At 42.6% G+C, this 24,467-nt stretch overlaps 1 protein-coding gene across 2 annotated transcripts in view; it reads left to right on the top strand.

Moving 5' to 3' along the window:
• Positions 1–24,467, top strand: part of RGS12 (regulator of G protein signaling 12) — a 289,572-nt gene that overhangs the window by 251,828 nt on the left and 13,277 nt on the right. For both annotated transcript variants that reach the window (XM_089691559.1, XM_089691561.1), the window contains exons 13-17: positions 2,001–2,127; positions 2,597–2,693; positions 2,973–3,040; positions 6,088–6,241; positions 9,686–10,300. In XM_089691559.1, coding sequence (XP_089547685.1) covers positions 2,001–2,127; positions 2,597–2,693; positions 2,973–3,040; positions 6,088–6,241; positions 9,686–10,300 — 1,061 coding nt within the window. The remainder of the gene's footprint in view (positions 1–2,000; positions 2,128–2,596; positions 2,694–2,972; positions 3,041–6,087; positions 6,242–9,685; positions 10,301–24,467) is intronic.

Consider the following 24,467-nt stretch of genomic DNA (forward strand, 5'->3'; position numbering starts at 1 on the left):
CTGACTCTGACACTGGGGGGGGAATTGACTAACTGCCACTGACATCTCCAGTGACACTAATACAGTGATCGGTGCTAAAAATATACACGGTCACTGTACTAATGACACTGGCTGGGAAGGGGTTAACATCTGGGGGCAATCAAGGGGTTAAATGTGTATCTACGTCCTCATGCACACTGGATGTTTTTACAGCGGCTGTTTTTGGCTTTGGAAGTTTTTTTTTCTACAGCCAGTAAACTCCCCAGCATGTTATCCTATGTGTCCATGCACACATGGACTGGAATCCAATGTTTTTTTGGCTGGGAAAAAAACCCAGAACTAGTGGGTTTCTACAGGAGTTTTTTTAGCTTTAAAAACGCTCTAATGCTGAAAAACACGGTAAATCGCTGCAAACCAGCGTTTTTGGACCTTTTTTTTTTGCCCCCCCCAAAGTTTTGGTAAAAAAAAACGCAGCTGAACGCTAATACAAAAACGCTGAAAAACGTGACTTTACACAGCTGACGTTATCGGCGTTCGTCAAACGCCCAGTGTGCATGGAGCCTAACAATGTTTAGTATATTTACTGCGTGCTGCTTTACTAAGCAATGGGCCTGTTTTTACTCCATGCTTTGCAGGGAGAAAAATAAAAGACATTGCTGCTGTCTATAGAGAGCCCTGTGATTACCAACACAGGGCTCTCTTCTGTCATTCGATCCACGGGTCCGGGCCATAAATAATTGGGTGGGAACTGCTGATTGGCTTGTGCTGGAGCAAATGACAGCACAATCTTCCGGGCCCACGTGCGAGCCAACCTGGAAGAAAGCTGCAACATTACGGGTATGTGATTGTGCCTGTACAAGCCAACCTGCCACAGTACATGAACTGCAGCGGGTCAGCAAGCGGTTAAAGCGGACCTTTCCCCTCATTAGACTGTGACTATTACTGTGCTTACTGTGAAAAATCATTAGATCTACTTATTTTGATCCTTGGCTAGCTGCTTCTTCCATGTTTTCAAAGCCAGTTCACCAGTGACATCAGCGCCAGATCTGTGTAGGAAAAAAGAAATGGGCTTTTTCCAGAAACTTCATGAGATCTGGGGAAAAAACTTTTTTTTCTTTCTTCAACTCGGATCTTGCAGTTTACCTACAAGATCGCCTTGGAAGGCATTCATGATGTAGCCTTCCTAGGGGACAGCTGTGTGGTCATCTAAGCCTCAGTCAATCAGTAAAATGTAAGCAGCAGAATAAGTGTTTTATCTCATAAGTGACGTTACTGGCATGTGTTTTGGGATCAGCACATCATGCATCAGGAATTCTTAGTGTTTGTTGGAGACTAAGGTCCATTTGAAGTAAAAATGTGCTTTGCCCATTCAAGGTAATGCAACAGAACAGGTTCACTTTGCACACCTCCAAAGACCCACATACTTACCTTCTTTTAGCTCCTTTCAATCACTGAAGGTTATGGACTACCCTGTGATGGCACTGATTGGCTTAGCATCATTACATGGGAGAGTAACATGCCCCTCCATGCCTGAAAATATGCAGTTGAGCCAGCTATAGCACATAGAGTGTGTGTGGTGGGGGGTGGTAATACTCTATCACTCAGTACCTCTGTTGCTCTATTATGCTTTTACAGGCTATTCAGATGTCCATTGTTTATAATGGGAATTGTTCAGACTTTGCTTGTTACCAAGCAGGAACAATAGAGACGGGGAATACTTCATCTGTAAAAGCTTTTTGTAAACTGCTATGGAGAGCTTGAAATCTAAACATTCTCAGGCATTTCTATAAAAGTGTAAAGGTGTAACACAGTACAGTAGATGATACATTTTTATTTACAAGTGATGATTTTTACTGCCCCACCTGTGACAAATTTGTTACACAAACTATTTGACTTTATTTTGAAATAAAAAAAATAATAAATTGCGTTCTTTTAGCATTGAAAAGATAATAGGAGGTCAGAATGTTAAAGTAGAACTTATTTGGTCTATTTTCATGAAATGTTTCTTTATTTGCTTTTAGATTGGATCTTGTACCAATTAACAGATCAGTGGGATTGAAAGCCAAACCGACAAAGCCTGTGACTGAAGTCTTGCGTCCCGTTGTGGCTAAATATGGGCTGAACCTTCATGAACTTGTTGCTCGACTTGTAAGTCAGTTTTCACTTCCAGTTTGATATAGCACAGCTTTTTAGAAGTTCTGCACAAAACAAAATGAAAAAGCAAAAAAGTAATAAAATTGTTAAGCCTCTTATCTAGGTTGATGTAATATAGTCTGTGTTGTGAACCCAGTGAAACTAAAGGGAGCATGCTCTCCTTCCCAAAGCTCCTTTGCCAGAGCCGTCTTTTCCTGTGTGCCAGGTTATGGCCATCTTCATTGGCCGGCGCAGTGTGATGTCACTGTTGCACATGCGCAGGAGCTGACACACAGGATCGACCCAGCCACTGTAATCTGCACAGCTCTGCTCACAGTCCAGAGATCACTGTGAGCAGACAGGTAGGTATGTTTTATTGCAGAAGAGTGTTACTTTAGTTTTGCTTCAAATATACACTAGTAATAGTCCATATGCAGTAAAAACAAATGGAACTGTTTAACTCAAGATTGTTCTGTCCTTGCAGAGTGGGGAGCAGGAACCTCTAGACCTGGGTGTCCCTATATCCACCCTGGACGGCCAGAGAGTTGTATTAGAGGAAAAGGATGGTTGCAAAATTAAAGGTAAGTGAACTCTCTCTTACTCACTTTAATACCTTTTCATATCCTGTTTAGTTGGTATGATAGAGCCTCAAATAATATCCGCTCTCTTTACCCATGGGTCATTGGGGCCTAAATGTCCAGGTCACATTCATTGCGCATCAGTGCAAGTCAGATTTATCTGGTACATCATATGCCGAGCATGTCATGTCCCATTATGCTCATTGAGCTTTCTGCTTACTAATTTTAATTTTCTCAAAACCTTATACTGTATATGTTGATATTTAATGTGTTTGATTGCAGACAAAGGAAAGACTCCTCTGATGAAGTCAAACCCTGCAATATCCAGCTCCAGGAACTTCCCATCTACGGTAAGACAAGGATCTGAGCAGAGGAACTCCTCTGTCACTTTTACACCACAGTGATTAGTTGTCCTTGAAGTCAAGTTTGTGGGACTAGGCTCATCACAATCTGAGAGTCAGAAACTTTACTTAAAGCCTATGTTTAGGTAAAACTTTTTTTTTTTTTTTGAGAAATCGGCACAGGTAGAGAGTCAGATACTTACTTTTACTCTGAAGTGGCCCTTTACTGGTGCCTGCTGTCATATTCTAAATCCTCTGTCGTCCTCCCATACTCCTCAACTGTAATCTTATGATGCTGTGGGGGTTTAATATTGCCAAAGGACTCCTCAACCGTGCCAACTGTGCCTGCATTTTCTGCCCCCCTCTTCCATTCATAGGAGCTGTACTATCGATTCCTCTCTATTAATGGAGGATGGGCAGATGAATAAAAGTTTATACCAAAACTTAGGCTTTATTTGGTATGGACAATGGCTGTTGGTGTCAGTATGTATTCTTTAGTGTGACTGTTTATAGAAAAAAAACTGCGGGCAGGTCAGTGGTTTAATTTGGTGGCCTTGCACTTGGCTTCTGTACCTAGCAGGAACACACTCTTCTGGCATATATGTTCTTATGCTTACATGCATTTTTTGACTACAAGCCCCAAATACTTTCCTGATGGCCGCAAAATTTGCTCTTTGAATTCAGGTGGCCCAGTGATTCCATTTTATTGTTCGGTCTGGCCGTGGCAGATGCACTGACTAGGGTTTCTATTTGCTTTTTGTGAGGAATTTTTGTTGGCTTTAACAGTTAAGTGGGCAGATTCTGTGAATCGAAAGATGAAAATGGTGCATACGATTGTACCATCATTTGTTTTGTTTTCTAAAGAAAAAACCCAGCATGTTGGATCAGGCACTTGACTGCGGCACAAAATTGTGTGTTGCAGCTTGTACACCAATGTTGCAAAGAACGAACGATTCATCTATCAACAGGATTTTCGACTCATCTTTTGCTGGCTTCAGTGAGGGTTGCTCTAAGATTTCCCTAGATGTTGGATGGCAAGGAGATCAACCTCTAAAAGGCTATAACAAAAACTTTCACATTTGTCCCTGCTGAGTGTGAACAGGCCTTTCTGCCACTGGGCCTCCGCTGTGGGGAAGAACAGTGATTGGCTTGAGAAAGTCCACCCCAGCCAATTGGGTTTGAGCACATGATGGTCTTTATAACCACTACCAATGAGTAAAATATACCGTATTTTTCGCTCCATAAGACGCACTTTTTTCCCCCAAAAAAAGGGGGGGAAATGTCAGTGCGTCTTATGGAGCGAATATGGAGCGGCCAGTCCGGTATTTCCACCGCCGTGTCAGAATACCGGGCCAGCCGCTCAGCTCTGCAGCGGGACCTTATGGAGATGACTGCTGACCTTTGGGGAGGTGGGGAGCGGGTACCTGAATTTGACAGGTACCCGCTCTTACTTCCACGGAGTTGTTCTTTGATCTTACCTGTTCCTCTATCCAGCGGCGCGCTGTCTTCCCGGCTTCTTTAGTGTGGGCGCTGGGCAAGACAGCCGGGTGCCAAGTGCGCATGCGCAAGAAGCGGTGCTTTTTGTGAATGGTAAGGCGGTACCTGGGACACATGACAGATCCCAGAAGCCGCCGGACCAATCACAAAGCGCAGCGCTTCTCGCTCATGCGCACTGGGCACCCGGCTGTCATGCCGAGCGCCGACATTACAGAAGCCGGGAAGACAGCGCGCGGCTGGATAGAGGAACAGGTAAGATCAAAGAACAACTCCGCGGAAGTAAGAGCGGGTACCTGTCAAATTCAGGTACCCGCTCCCCCCCCCCCCCCCTCCCCAAAGGTCAGCAGTCATCTCCTGTACTGTCCGCAGTCTCTGGTCATCCCTGTGCTGTCCGCAGTCTCTGGTCATCCCTGTGCTGTCCGCAGTCTCTGGTCATCCCTGTGCTGTCCGCAGTCTCTGGTCATCCCTGTGCTGTCCGCAGTCTCTGGTCATCCCTGTGCTGTCCGCAGTCTCTGGACATCTCCTGTACTATGTCTGCAGTCCATTAGTTCAGAATTTTTTTTTTCCTGTTTTCTGCCTCTAAAACCTAGGTGCGTCTTATGGTCAGGTGCGTCTTATGGAGCGAAAAATACGGTAATTCTTTTCTCTTTTTTTTTTTTTTAAGAACCAAAATATTTATTTTGCTGTGGACTGGAGAAGTTCACTTGTGGATTTGCTAGCTTTCAGCTGTAAAAACTATTTGGCTGTTTAATGCAAAATACATAATATGTTTGGCAGGGTTACAGGGAAGTTTGGCAGCAAGCTGGAAAATCGCCTTGAGTGAAAACAAATGCTTTCAACTATCAGAAGTGATTATTATCCCCTTAGGATTAATCTGTTTAGGTCTACCTTTCTGTCTTATTGTACATTATTAGGCTGTTTATGGACTCATATATTCAATAAGGCAGTGTGCAGTATTCTCTCCCTGTGGAACTGCACAGAGTAATCTTGAACTTCCTCTTCTTGGGTCCACCGCCAGCGCTCCTGGCTCATCCTCTGTCTAGTGCCCCATAGGAATACGCTTCGTATGGGAGCACTTGTGTAGGCTCACTCCCAAGCCCTGCTGTCTGCAGCCATGGACACAGATAGCAGGAAATGTGCACCCCCTCCTCCTCCCCCCACACACGCCCTCTTCACTGGCTTTGATTGACAGCAGCAGGAGCCAATAGCGATGCCCCAGCAAAGGCTGAGACACCAGAAACTGAATGGAGAGAGGAGCTGTAAATGTGCACAGGGCTGGATCGAATGAGGGATCAGGTAAGTAAAAGGGGGGAGAAGTAAAGGGCTATACTGATGCCTAAACCATTTTTACTTTAATGATTGGAATGCATTTTAAGGTAAAAAATGGTTAGACTTTATAACTACTTTTACAAGTATTCCTTTTCCTGATCTAGCTGGTTGCCATGGTTTACTTCACTTTACTCATTGTTGGTGTGTGTTGCCCTTTTCAGAAAACCCAGCAGTACTGGCAAGTGTAAGGGATTAAAGTAAATGTGAATCCTTTGTCTATGTTCTTACAGGTAGAAGATCGGCCTCTTGTAAAGTCTTCCTCCATTAGACTGAAAGGGGAATTTGGGAAAGGAGCAAGAGATTTTCGGCTACAGAAAAAAGACGAAGCAGTGCTAAGAGTGGGCAGAAAAAAGCAGCATAAAATTAATCTGGATGAAGCGGAAGGTAAATGCCTTGAAGTGCACTGCTCCATTATGCTTTAGGTGCATATGTAGTCAGGTAGCATGCTGTAAAAGTGTCAGCTAGAGAATATTGGCATTGCCACAATGGGGTGGTCCCCCAGTAGAACACTGTCAAAAAATGTTGCCTTTTCCCTTTTGGTCCCTCAGCAGAATGGCTGCACTGTGCACAGCACCCACTGTGAGTACTGCCATTCTACTTAGAGGCCATGGGAATGTGCGCTGCTTGCAGGTGTGAAACAGGAATTCTGGGTGATTGAGTATTAAGTCTAGGGAGAGCCCAGGAATGAGGATGATCATGTGCATATGGTTGTCATTCCTACATGGGATGGTACTCTGGGAGTTCCCTATACTGTGCAGGAGGGGGCTTGGGGCGTGTGTCTGCAGATCATTCAAAGAGGCTAGGGTGAGAATGGGGTATGATAAATATTCATCTTTAAGGGGAAAGATGAGGGTATTAATCAGCACATGGTAAGAGAAGGAGAAATCTTTGGTTGGTTCTTGCTGTTGAATTGTATGATCTGGATCCCTCTACTACAAGGGGTATACACCAATCATCCATAATATTGAATAGGTCCCCCTTTTGCTGCCAAAACAACTCTGACCCGTCGAGGTATAGACTTCACTAGACCTCAAAGGATCTGCTACTGTGGCTTGATACCACAGCACACCTTCAAAGTCCTGTAAGTTGTGAGGTGGGGCCTCCATGGATCATACTTTTTTTTTTTTTTTTTCCAGCACATTTCACAGATGCTCGATTGAATTGAGATCTGGAGAATTTAGATGCAAGTCAACACTTTCTTCCATTGCTCCAAGGTCCAGTTCTAATGCTCACATGCCCATTGTAGGCACTTTTGGCAGTGGACACGGGTCAACATGGGCACCTGACTGGTTCATGGCTACGTAGCCCTATATACAACAAACTTTGATGCACTGTGTGTTCTGACAACTTTCTATCGGAACCAGCATTAACTTTTTCAGCAATTTGAGTTGTAGTAGCTCTTCTGTTGGATCAGACTACATGGACTAGCCTTCGCTGCCCAAGTGCATCATTGCACCTTGGCCACCCGTGACCCTGTCACCAGTTTTCCTTCCTTGGACCACTTTTGGTTGGTCCTGACAACTGCAGGACCAGAACATCTCACAAGAGCTGCAGTTTTGGAGTTGCTCTGATGCAATCATCTAGCCATTATAATTTGGCCCTTGTGAAATTCGCTCAAATTCTCACGCTTGCCCATTTTTTTTCTGCTTTCAACACATCAACTTCAGAGACAACATGTTTGATTGCTATCTAATGTATCCCACCCACTTTCAGGTGTCATTGTAAGGAGATAACCAATGTTATTCACTTTATCGAACAGTGGTTATGTTATGGCTGAGTGTTGTACATTGCCTTGAAAAAGTATTCATGCCCCTTGAAATGTTCCACATTTTGTCATGTTACAACCAAAAATGTAAACGTATTTTAAAATGATAAACGGTTTTCAAAAGTTTTTACAAATATGTGAAAAGTGTGGCGTGCATTTGTATTCAGCCCCCCTGAGTCAATACTTTGTAGAACCACCTTTCGCTGCAATTACAGCTGCAAGTCTTTTTGGAGATGTTTCTACCAGCTTTGCACATCTAGAGAGGGACATTTTTGCCCATTCTTCTTTGCAAAATAGCTCAGGCTCTCTCAGATTGGATGGAGAGCGTCTGTGAACAGCAATTTTCAATTCTTGCCACAGATTCTCAATTCGATTTAGGTCTGGACTTTGACTGGGCCATTCTAACACATGAATATGCTTTGATCTAATCCATTTGATTGTAGCTCTAGCTGTATGTTTAGGGTCATTGTCCTGCTGGAAGGTGAACCTCCGCCCCAGTCTCAAGTCTTTTGCGGACTTTAACAGGTTTTCTTCTAGCTCCATCCATCTTCCCATCAACTCTGACCAGCTTCCCTGTCCCTGCTGAAGAAAAGCATCTCCACAACATGATGCTGCCACCACCATGTTTCACATGTGGGGATTCTTTGTTCAGGGTGATGTGCAGTGTTAGTTTTCTGCCACACATAGCAATTTGCTTTTAGGCCAAAGAGTAAAATTTTGGTCTTATCTGATTAGAGCACCTTCTTCCACGTTTTGAAAGAAGCCATGTGGGGGACACCACAAACTGCAAACCGGATTTCTTATGGCTTTCTTTCAACAATTGCTTTCTTCTCGCCACTCTTCCATAAAGGCCAGATTTGTGCTGTGCACAGATTCGTCCACCTGAGCTGTGGATCTCTGCAGCTCCTCCTGAGTTACCATGGGTCTCTTGGCTGCTTCCTTGATCAATACTCTCCTTGCCCGGCCTGTTAGTTTAGGTGGACAGCCATGTCTTGGTAGGTTTGCAGTTGTGCCATACTCTTTCCATTTTCGGATAATGGATTGAACAGTGCTCCGTGAGATGTTCAAAGCTTGGGATATTATTTTATAACCTAACCTTGCGTTAAACCTCTCCACAATTTTATCCCTGACCTGTTTGGTGGGTTGCTTGGCCTTAATGATGCTTTTTGTTCACTAAACAAACCTCTGAGGGCTTCACAGAACAGCTGTATTTATACTGAGATTAAATTACACACAGGTGGACTTTATTTACTAATTAGGTGACTTCTGAAGACAATTGGTTCCACTAGATTTTAGTTAAGGGTATTCGCGTAAAGGGACGTGAATACAAATGCACATCACACTTTTCAAATATTTGTAAAACATTTTGAAAACCATTTATCATTTTCCTTCCACTTCACAATTATGTGCCACTTTGTGTTGGTCTGTCACATAAAATCCAAATAAAGTACATTTCGTTTTTGATTTTAACATGACAAAATGTGGAAAATTTCAAGGGGTATGAATACATTCAAGGCACTGTATATGAAAGCAGTGTCTTCTATAATTTGGTGGCACACCTTAGCTTCCAAGGTCATGAGGTGGGCACCACTCTTCATAAAGGTCCATCAGTCAGTGAAACCTCTTCCCTGAGCTTTTGTTAACCACTCTTCCCATTCCCAGTCTGTTGTATGCTGGAAATTAATCATACTAGCCTATTGAGACTGTTAGATTTCTACACTCTAGTTCTGGGCTGCATCCTAGGAGCCTCACCCCAAGAATGGTTGAAAAGCCTGCTGAAAATAGCTCTGGTTGCAGACATGTTACCACTAAGTCCAGGAGATGCACAAGAGGCCTATGGATGAGTCTGCTTTCTAACAGAGTGGAATGATCCGTTATGGGTGGCTGAATCTTTAACATTATTTGGGATTTACAGATACACTTGGTGTACAATACATAGGAATCAAAGCTAAAAGCACCACTTAAAAAAAAAACCAAACAAATGAAGACTAAAATTATTTTGGGACAATGTAAATTTTTTTGTAGGATGTGGTTTCTTACTCAAATATTTTTTCCCCTTCTAGCCTTTTTTGAGATGATTTCAAAAGCACAGAGTAATCGGGCAGAAGACCAGCGTGGCCTCCTAAGGAAAGAAGACCTGGTCCTTCCAGATTTTCTTAGATTGTCACCTCCCAGTGAGACTTCTTCAGCTCCAGGAGCAGGACAGACTAGCAGAAAAAGGATGGAGAAGAGCAGCAGCCTTGACAAAGGCGCAAATGGTGCTTCCCGCGGGTTCCTAGGTACAAAACAAGACTTCACCCAAAATGGTGCAGACAGGTCTGCCAAGTTCAGTGGATCGGGGAAAAGAGACAAAGCCGAAATGGTGCCACCTTCTGGAAGGAAGCCGTATGTTCCGTTTAACCCTCCACTGTCTCCAATCCCTCATGTCCAGGACATACACATCCCCAGCCGCGAGCGGCCTTCAAAAGACTTGTCTGCTGGGAACATACAGACTGTCGAAGACGACAATGTGGCGGATCTCACCCTAGTGGCGGAAGGAGACATTAGCAGCCCCAATAGCACTTTACTTCCAATGCCCCCATCACCACCATGCAACATTAGTAAGCTGTCTGAAGCCAACTTTTCACCCCCTCCTCCCTGCACAGGCAGCCAAGATAGTTCTGGATGTCAGAAATCAGGTATTTCTGGATTTTAAGTTTACGTTCTGATTTTACAAACCACTCTCTTCCATTTTATGTATATACTTTTCATTTTCTTTTGAGTTTTGCACTTTTTAAAATATTGCAGATTTGCACGTTTTATTTGTTTATACAGTATGTACATATGAGGTCGCTGTTCATATCAGAACACTGATGCCAGAAAGGCCAGCAGGAACCGTTTACAATTCAAGTGCCAAAACTGTTTACAGAATCAGATCTGTTATAATGCTGGCCACAAACTTTCAGACCGGGGGGCAGGGAGGTATTTTTGATACCTACATGAGGTTGCCGTACTTTTACAACTTGTGTGCTGATACTTTACATCAGAGTAATTTGCTGCGCTGAGCTTTCAAGCTGATAAGTATGTTGTCAAACTCCTAATTTTAGTTTGTAAATGATATCAAACACCCATTATAGACTTTTTTCATGAAAATAGATTATCTGAGTATGTAAAAGTAACTGGAAGAAACTGCTTAATTTAGATTTGATCAGAAAGGAAAATGAACGCATTTGGTCTCATTGACACGGCAAAAGAAAGTAATAAACTGTAAAGATTGGAGGTGGGCAGCATCCACATGCCAGACTGGAAAAATTGATTTTTATTTTTTCATTTTAAATTTGTTTTATTATTCATGTGCTCACGCTTTTTTCCAGATTAGAGCAGTTAGATCTCTGCAGAGTGGAAGTTTTTATTTTATGATTTTTTATTTTTTTTTGAATTTTTTTAAATCTTTAACCTTAGAGAGCGCAAATCTCTACTCTCACTTTTTTATGTAGATGAACAAAGCGCACATGATGGCGAGGACATACAATTTTAAATGTTGATGTAGTTTTAAACTTAACTTGAACATTTACATATATGATCTCCTTCTGTCTTAGGCTGGTTCACAGTTTGGCTGTCGTTTTTTTGTTTCATTTTTTTATTTTTTTATATAAAACAGTCATCAACTCTTTGAGCACATTTAACAAAGCAGCGCAGAAAGCACCAGTGATAAGCAGCCAAAACTATGAAATAGTTGCGACAGACTCTGCCATTCAGAATGCTCTTTACCTTTTTTTGAAGGTCTATAGGAGACAGTAGGGTATTATATTTACTTGATTTTTTTTTTTCTATACAAAGAATATATATCACACCAGGTCTATTGAAGGACTGGCCAAATATTGATCAGATTGTATAATTTTGTACATTAACTGGTTTTTATTTTTTTATGTTCAAACATTAATCAAAATGTGGCATAAATTGTATATATATTTTATTGCGCTCATTTTTTTTTTTTTTTTTTTGTGGTTTCGCATAAGTGAGCCATTGGAGAGGATTGTAATTCTTGATTTCTCAGCACACATGAACTATACCTTTACTGGTCTTCTGTAAACAGAGCACATCCTATGTTTTGCATGTTTGCTGATAATCCAGACTATGTATAAATATTCTGTATAGTTTTTATCAGTCCTTTATTTTTTTATAGCAAACCATGTTATAGCAAGTGTGCCTTTTTTGATGCATGATCGTGTGTTTCAGTATAGTTTTCTGCTGTGATTCCTCGATGATTTGATATTGTTTTCAATACATGCTATACATTCCTGAAACTTCTTTAAGACATTCTAACTTTTCCGTTTTTTCAAGTGTAGCAGTGGCAGCCATTTTGGAGTCTAAAGCAGGGGAGGTCAACCTGTAATCCACATCTGTGGTGAAACTACAATTCCTATCATGCCTCTGACAGTGACAACCCTGACTCCAGTGGAAAAGTCTTGCAATGCCTCATGGTATTTGTAGTTCCACTGCAGCTGAAATGCAAAGGTTGCCTACTGTTGGGCTAAAGAAAGGGCCGTTCTTGTTGTGTCTACAGCCAATCCGTTTCTCCATTTACTCAATATTGCATTTGGAAAATAAAAGGAAGTCTGGTTGCTGTACGCAAATGGAAACTGTTCCATAAGGCGTATATTGGCAAAAAAACTAAATCGCATAATACACCAGACCTTTGATGCAAAGGCTGCTTTAGTTTTAATTTTTTAAATTTGTGCAGGTACAGAAATGATCTGTTGATCTCGCCAGAAATATAATGTTGTCACTTCCTATGAGTGCAAAACAAAGCAAGCAAAAACAAATGCACCTTACATTGTAAACTACTAATCCCATCAACCCATCTCAATGGAGATGAACAAAGGCAGACTCATTTGAAGTCCAGTCTGTCTGTCAGCCATGGCTCCTTCCACAGATACAAAGGAGGAGTGAGCATGGTCATCCACGGACAGGGAGTGTATATTTGCAGGTTTACCAGAGGAAAAACCTGAATAAACTAACGCAGCCACCTTATCCAAGGAATGGCAAATATATTAATTTTAATTTTTTTAAATTTTGCATATGTTTTAAGAGCACATAAAGGGCACATGCACTCAAAGTACATTGCCTTTGTGCACATTGCATTCAAAGTGGGCAGTTCAAGATGTTGTCATAGCTAAGGCTCCAGTTTAGCACAAAAAGCTGCCATTGCCCACCTCCTGAAAGCAGTGTAGGTCAGAACCGTAAGATGTAATGTGTTCTATCCCAGAAATGGCCCTGGGCAATTCGAACAATTTAATGGCAATATGCACAGCAGCTGCATTACCAAGGATCAGTTATCTCTGAACTGACCCATGATACAAATGTAAGGGGAAGTACTAGTGTGTACGCACTTTTTGCGGAAGATAAAACTTGTTCAGGAAATGACAAACTATATTGCCATACATGTTCATGGCTCTTTGTTTTTTTTTGTCAGTCGGCCATAAATGGATCGAATCTAAGCCAGCTCAGCAGGGACCGGCCAACATTCGATCCATCTATGAGCAAGCTGGTTGTACTGAAGTTAATCCATCAATCGACTTCAGTACAACCAGCCTGTCATATTTTTTTTTTTTTTTGCATGTGATTACTGCCGGTGGCTATAGCTGCTAGCAGTGATTGTGTTCTGCTGGCAGAGCAGACTTCCCTCTGGCAGAATACACTATTGCTACGGGAGATTCCCCCATTATCACTGACTGTGTTAATGGGGGAATCGAGCAATTTTCTTTCCCTTCAACCTGTAGTGGAAGGAAAGAAAATTTGTATAATCTATGGCTTGCCTTAGCCAGTCACTCTAGTTGTGATATCACTGTAGAATAATACAAGCAATGAGAATAATAGCTGCTTGTTCTGCAGACTTGCTGTGCTTTAGAAAAAGAACTGCAGAATAAAATATAGAAATCTAAACGTAGAATAAATGCAGACCGAGAAATGCAGAATAAAATACGGAAGGAAATTTCAGACTTTTTGAAAACTTGTGATTGAGAAGTAAAATTGGAAACTGGTTGCTGTGGACAAATATCCTTTCCTATGGAATGTTTTTCATACATGGGGGTCCAATTGTCAGTAGGCCTCAGGAAATTTAATTATTGTTGAAAACCTCATTATACAGGAATTATATTGCACCAACAACGTTTTACAAAATACATGACCCTGCTTTCCCATTCAGCTCTTAAACTGGCTGCCTTGCTGCACATACACGGGGTATTCTTTACCTGAAATGTGATGTCTCGGTGTAAAGACAACCTCCTTGTAGAATCCCATTAAGATGAATTTCATTCCTTCAGCTGATCTTGTATACTGCATGTAAATCCAATGCTGTCCAATCTGTAGCCTGTGCTCACACCTTCCTGCTCTGTAGATACCCCGATTGTAGACATTGTGTGTGGCATTTTGTACTGATCTTCTCAAAATGTAATAAACTCTTCTCTCCATTCTGCATCTCCCTTGCTTCTTTGTTTCTGCTTCTTTTTGGAGCGTTGATCTAACAAATTCATTCTAAAATGAAGAGAATACCATTTAATATGTATCACATGACCTAATTCAGTTAACACAACCATTAAATTACCTTCAACCTCATGAGTCTGCAGTGCAACTTATCTGTTTTTTTGGTTTTTTTTTGTTTTTTAATTTTTTTTTAGACACATTCTATTCAGTAAAAATACATAAATTATTCTTGCATGAAAGTGTGTGTACCTATTTTCTGTAATGGCATGTTCTTTTCTAATGTGTTACTATCTGATGTATTTTTCTAACCCTCCATCTGCCAGAAGTTTCCAGTAGAGTGAATTTTTGAAAACTACAGGGGGAACGGGCAACTCGGCTTGGGCATAGCTGTTTACTATGTTGCTCTTAGGCATTCGTTGATGTTAAACATAGTGTAGCAATGGTTGATCCAAATCCTTCATGGACGTCTTCCCTGCAACAAAGGTTTACAAAGCTACACATTCCCTTTCTACTGACACTTTTTGTGTTACTGACAACCCTGGAGCTTTGTGCCAGGACAAGAGTTTGGGATCCTCTTTATCTTTATATTGAACCTAGGTGCTTTTCTCTTGATAATATGCTATCAGTCATAGACCCTAATGCAAGTACTCTTCCAGAGGTGTCTGTTGGGGTCCTCCATACCCTTTCCATTTTTGCCCACTAGGATTGGGCATTGATCATTTTAGGATGAAGGGTCGTTGTGCTTGACTCACTATATAGACACTGTATAATGGCCTGTGTGTCTCACTATATGGTAGATATGTCAGCATGTGGCCACAACCTGCATCAACATCTGATTACTGCAGTCCACATGCTTCTCATTGTATATGGTCTACCTGGATCAGTACCTCTGTGGGTCACAGCCTGTGTTAACCATTGTGTTAAACACAATCTGGATGCACAGGCTAATGCACACTGCACACCACTACATTTACACCACTACTTGGGTCATCAGCTTCCAGCTCTGGCTGAGCTGTCAACCCTTTTCAGAACAGAGACGTTTGAGGAACCAGTGTGCTAGGAACAAGGGGTACAGCATCAATGCCCATTGGAAAGTGGAGCTAATTTGCTTTCGTTTGTAGTGAGTTATTACGAATCCTGTCGGTTCTGGCATCTGGTCAGTGTTTGGAAGGTGCACCATTCAGTCCTTGTCTGCCATGGTTTTGGAGCCTAAAGTTCGGCCATACATGGATCGAAATTTGGATAGTTCAGCAGGGACCGGCCAAATTTGGATCCATGTATGGACACCCTGGTTGTACAGCAGTCAACCTATTGATCAATTGCTGCACAACCAGACATTAGGGTTTTTTCTGAACGATCAGTGCCACTGGCTATAGCTAGCAACACTGATCATTCATTGTATTCTGATAGCAGGGAAGGCTCCCCACTGTCAGAATACAATAGCCTAGCTGGAGGGATTCCCCCATTCACAATCAAATGTGTGGATGGGGGAATCGGCACATTTTATGAATGGTTGAATGAAAAAATATGTAATGTATGGCCTGCTTTACTCAGATTCATTTTTATGCTTTTGGTACATACAAGGCACATGCTGAGATGGTTGACAACATCGTTATCCAGATTTGTCTGCATACAGAAGATGGTTGATGATGTCACTGAATGATGATTGATGATTTCCCACACTGGTAATGCCAGGTCATCCTCTGTCAAGTCTCTCTCATGAGCTCAACATGTATGGGTGAACTTCACTGGTCCCTGCAGCTGCTCATGGATTATGTATTCACTACATCACTTGACCCATACATGCTGGGACAACAAATCTGGGAAACTGCAGGGACATCACTAATGGGAGCTGTTTTGCCTACTTGTAGTACAAGATTTTTTTTAATTTGGAGTTGCTTCACTGCATCAAAGGAACCAATCTTCAAGAGGGTAAGTAAAACTCTAAGCTACAAGTAATACACCAATCAATCATAACATTATGACCACTGCCAGGTAATGTGAGTAACATTTAATTATCCTGTTCCAAAAGCATGTGAAAGTGGGTGGGATATATTAAGCAGCAGGGGAACATGTTGTCCCTGAAGTTGAAAGTAGAAAAAATGGGCAAGCATAAGGATTTTAGTGACTTTGACATGGGCCAAATTGTAATGGCTAGATGAGATGATTGGGTCAGAGCAACTCCAAAACTGCAGCTCGTGTGGGATGTTCCCAGTCTGCAGTGGTCAGGACCTATCCAAAATATCCAAGGAAGGAAAACCGGGGAAATGGGGACAGGGTCATGAGCGGCCTCATTGGTGCACATGGCTCATTGGTGCACATAGGGAGCGAAGGCTGACCTGTGTAGTCCAATCCAATAGAAGTGCTACCGTAGCTCAAATTGCTGGAAAAGGTAATGCTGGCTTTGAGAGGTGCCAGAACACACGGTGCTTCAATGTTTGTTGTGTATGGGGCTGTGCCAGGTCAGGGTGCCCATGCTGGCATATGTCCACAGCCAAAGGCACCTTCAATGGGCATGTGAGCAGCAGAATTGGACCACGGAGCATTGTCTTTGAGGTGTTGACTTGGCCTCACATTCTCCAGATCTCCATCTAATTGCGCATCTGTGGGATGTGCTGTATAAAAAAGTCCGATCTTTGGATTCCCCACCTGACGACAATTTACAAGACTTAATGGATCTGCTACTGACAATATGGTGCCAAATATCACAGCATACCTCCAGAGGTCTAGTGGAGTCCATGCCTCAGTGGGTCAGGACTTTTGGGAGTGAAAGGGCAACCTACTCTGTATTAGGTGGATGGTCATAATGTTATGGCTGCTCGGTGTATACTTCTATACTTTGTTTATATTCATGAGGGGTTAGTAATGGGAAAAAAAAATGAACCTGAAGTTCCCCTTAATTCAAAATTCAGGTTTACCATGGTGAGTTATAAATCATTTTCATTTTTTTTCTGTTAACGTGTACACTTATTTTCGTGTCTGAAACTGGATACTCAGAAATAGATATGGAGATTATTATCTCACAGGTTTAGCACAGCATGTTACAAACATTGGGTGGTTTGAGATTACACGGTAAAATGTTTTGGCAACAAAAATGATACAGTAGACATAATAGTCTAATAAGATTACAATCCTGTTGCACTGTGGTTGTTTCTAGCCATTGGTAAATGTTCTTGTCGGACTCTGAAAGCGCTAGTAAAGTCTACTTTGATTTTTACCTACACCATGCGTTTTTGGCGTGTTCCGGTGCATTTTTTATGCATTCCAGTTCATTCGTTCCCCTCCAATTTGAATTGGGACATGTGCGTTTCGGTGCATTTTTTTAATGCATTTTACCCCCTTTCCAGTACAGTTCTGTGCAGAAAAAATGCAGCATGTTCTTTTTTTTTTTTTTTTTTTCTTTTCTGGAACTGCAAACACTGCTGTGAACTATGACATTGACAACCATATAACCTACTTTCTGTGCAGTTTGGATGCATAAAAACAACTGAAATGCATGTAGTGTGAACTGGCCTTTATACTTTCTATCTTGCCCAAACTTTCCCTTAGGAACTTTTTTTTTTTTGTATGTTTTTTTGGCCCAGCAAATTTTTTTCTGTTGACCGCCTCCATTGTTGGTCTGTTTTTAATATCATTTTGGTAGTGTTTTTATTCCACTTGGTTTTTTGGTGGATTGCCAATTCTCTCTCCAGTTCTCACTGGCAGGGGTCCATTGCACCAGTAGTCAGATCTTTCCCCTTGGCGATGTGTTTATCTTTCTGCTCTAAGGCCCCTTTCACATGGGCGGTTAGATTTCAGCTTTTGGGTGCGGTTAGAGGAACTTATTAACCACAGCTAAATGCAGACAATGCATCCCTATGGCTCCATTCACACACGTTGCATTTAGCAACGTTTTCAGAACATACGGTTTTATGCCTTTAGGAAAAATAAATCTGACAGCATCTAGGAGCGATGTATCGCAGCTATCTGTACCTAAGCACAGTTAATTGCAGTACACAGAAAAAAATAAGTAAACAGCTGCTATAGAAAAGGCAAGAATTTACTACAGCAGCTAAACAAAGCCGCACGTAAATGCAGTGTACAAACGCAAGTGATCTCTGTGCCAGGAGTGTTGGAATTTCAAAATAAACATGCATTTACAACCACCCGTGTGAAGAGGCCTTAAACATCAAGTTGATCCTTTGTACTTTCCTTGATTATGGCTGTTGCACGGTCTTGCAGAGAGATTCTCCATATGTCCTCTATTGGGGAGGTTCCTTCAGATACCTCTGCCGTGATAATGTTCTGGTCCTATCCATGGCTGTTTCTTACCTCCCAGTTGGATTGCTTTTGGAAGCCACAAGTGTACCAGAATTGCTGTGTTCCTAAATGGAGAAAAAAAAAAAGATTTTTTTTGTACTTGGTGAACCTTTTTTCTTGTAGTCTACTGAGGGACACCAATCCTACTCCTCTGTTTTCTGTGTATTGCTTTCTCACAAAACCGAGGCATGCTGAGTAGAGGAGGGATTATACAGGGGCTTGCGTTCTAGAAGGATAGTGATGTCACACCCCTCAATGCGGATGATGGGAAGAAGGTCATTTTTCCTTGCAGGTACCTTTTCAACTCCTAATATGCATGGAGAGGGAGCCCTAATCTATTAAAAACAGCCTTTGAATTTTGCTGCAAGGTCACCTTTTTTTGTAATATGAAGATAAGAAATGACATTTCAGTAAAACCCCTCCTCGGCACACAGACCCTAGATCACAACTTAATTTCTGCAGACCTGTGGCACTGCTGTATTTACACTAGTTCTCCTAACCATCTGAGTGCTGCAATGCTCTTGTGCCTGTGGATCTATGATGTACAGACTGCTGAAAAACTATACTACTCACAATAGGTGCACTACTGCTAGTGGCTGGCTCAGACAATCTTCCAGTGGCCCCAATCTCAAGGCAGGACGTAGGCAAATGGAATTACAGTACACATTGGGGCAGTAGGCATCTGCCACACAAGGAAGTGCATCAGATACTCAAGATTCCACAACAATCTTGGCTATTAAACAAATCTAAGATCAATGGGAAGACTGATAAATATTTTCTTGCATTTTATTTCTAGGCTTTTTTAAAGGGAAAACTAAAACATTTTCGCCAAACAAGTGCTTTTATTTTCCCCCGCAGAAGGCTGCAAGGCATTGCACCCGAGATCAGTGCATCACAGGTGCAATGTCAGGCTCCTGCACACTCTCCCTACAGCTTTCTGCCCCTTCCTTCGTATGAACTTTCAGTTAGCTATTTCACTCTTCCTCCAGCTTTCTATGTGTGCACTGAGCAGCACACTCCCAGGTCAATGAGAACTACACGACGTTGGCTGAAGTGGTAGATGGGACTTGTAGTTTATTCATTGACAGGTCTCTGAATGATAAATGTAGCTGTGCAGGCAAAGCAGTGCTGGTTTTAAATGTAGTGGCTGCAGGGGAGAAGAACCCCCACCTACTGTCACAAGAAGGGGGGGCCCCCAGGCTCTCAGGATGTGGTGGAACATGTTCCAAAGGTAAACCTAGCCTTTAATTTAGTGCCAGAGTTGTGTTTGAAATGCAACCTTTCCTTAAAGTGTATCTAAACTGAAAACCAAAACTGTAATACATTGCATCTTACTAGTCCTTGGTATGGTTTCTCGATGTGTTTTTTTTTTTCAATCTTCTTTTGCTTTATTTTTTACCTGGTAATCCTGTAAATAAAGCCCTTCCCGTCCTGAGTGGCTACATCACTCCTCTGTATCTATGGAGGCAGATATGGTTGGCACCCTATGCTGCTTTTCTGATATGGACTCCAAACATGTCCGTAACTCTTCACCTCCATTAGATGTGGGGCAGAGCAAGTGGTAGTGTACAGAGGAGATAGGTAGGAAGGAAGGTTTTCTTTGATGCAGATTACAGGTATCTTCAATTCAAGAAAAATGTTCTTTGCCTTGAAAAAAGAAAATGAATGCAGCCATCAACTCTAAGCTGCCATATACTGCATTTTTGTTCTTGGATTTAGTTATTCTTTAAGGTGCAGTCAGTGAGAGAACAGGGAATCTGTAATTTATATTACAGCCTGTAAATATCTGTAATCAAATATATCTATTCAAAGGAAACAAAGCAGCATTCCTAAACAGCAGTGAAATTGTTTCCAAAAGTCCTGGAAAGTTTCCCGCTGACATACGAGAGGCGGACGGAGATGACAATTTTTGTGATAAAGTGATGCCTGGATCTGGTTCTTGTGAACAGTACCTCCCTGGTGTGTTAGAGAGTTTATCTTGTCCTTTCCCGTGATAAATTAGGACAAGGGGGAAGTAAACAGCATTCTAATTGTTTTCCAATGTCCTAAAAAAGCAACTGGAGGAAGATAGTCCTTGAGATAAGGCCAATTTGAGCCAAGTGAGAGGTCGTTCATCCTGACTTGTCATCCCAAAGCATGATTACCTGAACACACAAACAGTACACATTCTAGGAAGGGCTGGAAGACTGCACTGAAAGAAGTATGTCCACACATTCATCATTTTCAGGAATTTTTTCCCCCTACGTTAGAAAGCACAAGTATAGCTTACTTCCCTTTAATTGAAAAGTTGGTGCAGCTCCATTTGCATTGGACTTAGCTGCCTTTACCTTTTCATTTAGGCCTTTTGCACATGGGCTTCAGCTTGTATAAAAGCATTGTGAACAGCAAGCTTTAACAACAGGGCTTATCTAGTCTGTCTGATGTAGGGGTGCAGTAAAAAAAAAAAATGTCAGGGGGACAGAGGATAGTCAGCAGTTTATAGGGCAGTGTACAGAGACCCTTAGCTTGTAAGGTAGTGTACAGGGGTCTGCAGGGCAGAGGATAGGGATTAGTAGAGCTGAAGAAGGGTTCAATATAGTATAGTGGCAGGTTAATGTGGGCAGTAAAGTGGCAGTGTAATTGCAGGTTAGTGCAGTAAAGTGGCAGGTTAATGCAGTAACGTGGCAGGGTAGTGCAGTAAAGTGGTAGCATTATGACAGGTTAGTGCAGTATAATGGCAGGTTAGGGCAGTATAGTGGTAGTATGATGACAGGTTAGGACTGGAAAGTGGCAGGTTAGTGCAGTAAAGTGGCACTATAATGGCAGGTTAGGGCAGTACATTGGCAGGTTAGGGCAGTATAGTGCTGTAAAATGGCAGTATGACAGGTTAGTGCAGTAAAGTGGCAGTATAATGGCAGGTTAGGGCAGTATAGTGGTTGGTTAGTGCAGTAAATGGGTAGTATAATGGCAGATTAGGGCAGTATAGTGGTAGGGTAGTGCTGTAAAATGGCTGTATAATGACAGGTTAGTGCAGTAAAGTGGCCATATAATGGCAGGTTAGGGCAGTATAGTGGCGGGTTAGTGCAGTAAAGTGGCAGTTTAATGGCAGGTTAATGCAGTAAAGTGGCAGTATAATGACAGGATAGTACACTAAAGTGGCAGTATAATGGCAGGCTAGGGCAGTAAAGTGGCAGTATAATGTCTGGTTAGTGCAGTAAAGTGGCAATATAATGGCAGGTTAGGGCAGTATAGTAGCAGGGTAGTGCTGTAAAGTGGCAGTATAATGACAGGTTAGTGCAGTAAAGTGGCCGTATAATGGCAGGTTAGGGCAGTATAGTGGCGGGTTAGTACAGTAAAGTGGCAGTATAATGGCAGGTTAGTGCAGTAAAGTGGCTGTCAGGGATCTCGGCAGCAAACGGGTAGGCGCAGAACGCCGATACGCATTAGCCGGCGAGCACTGGGGCTTGGGAAATTGCGGCCGCGCATGCTCACTCGCGATCGCGGACATGTGCCTGGCACCAATGAGAGCACAGGGCGCACTATTTAAACCAGCCCTGTGCATCTCCAAATTGCCGTATGGTCTTGTTCCTGATTGCTCCTGTATATTTGATTGCTTTGTTGCCGACCCAGCCTGATCCTGTTGTCTTCTCCTACTCTGACTTTTGGCTCGTCCTGACTATTCTCTGCCTGATCCTGATTGTCTGACCTCCTGTTGCTGAACCCAGCCTGTGACCTGTTTATTCTGTTGCCTGCCGCTCTGTACTGTCTGCTCTGCTGTTACCAACCTGGCTTGTCTGACTACGTTAATACCTCTTCACATCTGGCTCTCACCTGCTACCTGCCATTGGTGGCTACCTCTACCACAGCTGGTTGTACTCGGGGGTCGCAACCTGGTCTCAGGCTGCTTCAAGTCCATCCCCACCATCAGGGGCTCTGGTGAACCAGCAGACTGAGGCTTAGACTCTGCGCTCTGAGGAATTCCAACCTGTGGGTCGCTAGAGGCTACCGCCAGTCGGCCCCTGACAGTGGCAGGTTAGGGCAGTATAGTGGCGGGGTAGTGCAGTAAAGTGGCAGTATAATGACAGGGTAGTGAAGTAAAGTGGCAGTATAATGGCAGGTTAGGGCAGTAAAGTGGCAGGTTAGGGCAGTATAATGACAGGTTAGGGCAGTAAAGTGGCAGTATAATGGCAGGTTAGGGCAGTAAAGTGGCAGGTTAGGGCAGTATAATGACAGGTTAGGGCAGTAAAGTGGCAAGTTAGTGTAGTATAGTGGCAGGTCAGTGCAGTAGAGTGTTAGACTAGGGCAGTACGTGGTTACAAGCCACGGGGTAAAACCATGACACCAAAGACTCTCAGGCTGCTGTTTCCTCCACTTTGCTCTTCTTCAGCTGCCAGATCAGCCTCAGTGAAGTTGTTTGTGGGAGGAGTGGAGGAGGCAGCCACACCTCTGGCTCTAACACAACAAACACTTTACTCCTGTGCTAGGAAAGGACTCAGTAGACCCAATAGGAATGTTCTGGAATATGCACTGCTTGTTGCCCTCAACAGACCGGGGTGGTCCAAATACACTGGATACAAATGGAGAAACAGAAAAAGGGCGCACCGACCTAGTGCATTATCGTTTAAAATAATTTATTGAAGAAACAAAATAGGTATCATACTCACAATGGACATAACACAGGCATGTCAAACTGAACAAGATGTATGATCCAAACAACATCTGAGTCCATACGATGGAACCCTGGATGACCAACTGGCTAATGCGTTTCGAGGACACAACCTCTTCCTCAGAGCCAAGGTTGGCTCTGAGGAAGAGGTTGTTTCCTCGAAACGCGTTTACCAGTTGGTCATCCAGGGTTCCATCGTATGGACTCAGATGTTGTTTGGATCATACATCTTGTTCAGTTTGACATGCCTGTGTTATGTCCATTGTGAGTAAAATAATTTATTGAAGAAACAAAATAGGTATCATAAACGATAATGCACTAGGTCGGTGCGCCCTTTTTCTGTTTCTCCATTTGTACACCTCTGGCTCTGCCCACCAACTTCAGCAGCCTCAGGAGACATTGTAGATCCTCGTGGGACAACCTAAGCAGATTAAATGACTGGAGAGTGTTATAGGCAGCTTCCCCCACCCTGCTGGGCTCCCACCCTGCACCGCCGATCATCACTGTATTTACAAAGGAGAAAAGGGAAACGCAGCTGTCTGAAGCGATGCTTTAGCGGCAAGGCACAGTGTCCAGCATGGAGGAGGGGGGCTGTTGGCTTTGGGGGGAGGGCATCACTGAAATCTGGGGGGCGTAGCCCTCCCCTGTACACCCCTAGATTCACCCATGTTTAAGAACTTCAACAAAGCTTGTTGAAAGCTCTGCAAATGCTTTGATAAAGTACTATTTAGCTCCGGTTTGTAAATGTTGATTACAGATCCTAACGGGAGTGCCGATTGCCACTTTAAACAAGCTGCTAGTAGGCTTCAGTGCTTCCTGAAGCTTGTTGAAAGCCTGCTTGCAGTTTCTTTAAATCACTTCCCTTAGAGTCGGTGTACAACATTTACAAACTGGAACTTCAACAAAGTTTGCTGTTGACACTGCTCTTATACAAGCTGAAGCCCATATGAAACGGACCTTATAGTTGTGCCTTAAGAAATCTATACTTGTTTCTTGCCACTAAATGTTTCCATTTTTCCTTTTTAACAATATTTTTATACAAATAATTCAGTTTTTGGTTATATCAAGGTACCAATATGATTATTATCTTCTGATCCTACAACAAAATGATCCCTATCTGCACACTGTCTCGGCAAAAGGTAGACTGCTCTTGGTAAAACTTTTACTTGGTCTCCTACTCATGGGAGAACTCCCTCTAATGCATATAACCCAGTAAAGGCCTAATTGTAGAGGCTGTAGGATTAAGCCCCTACTGGGTGAAACATGTTAGAGGGGTTTTTCCATGGGTATGAAACCAAGTTGAAGCCATTTCTTACCAAGAGAAATTTACCTGATGCCGAGACAGTGTGCAGATGGGTGTCATTTTGTTGTAGTGCTAGATGTGTTTTACAAGCCAGTATTCAACCCAACCACCACCTGCAGTGAGGCCAGTTGGC

This window comes from Staurois parvus, unplaced genomic scaffold, assembly GCF_062004578.1.
Source record: "Staurois parvus isolate SC_StPar_1 unplaced genomic scaffold, SC_StPar_1.0 ptg000564l, whole genome shotgun sequence".
NCBI lineage: Eukaryota > Metazoa > Chordata > Amphibia > Anura > Ranidae > Staurois > Staurois parvus.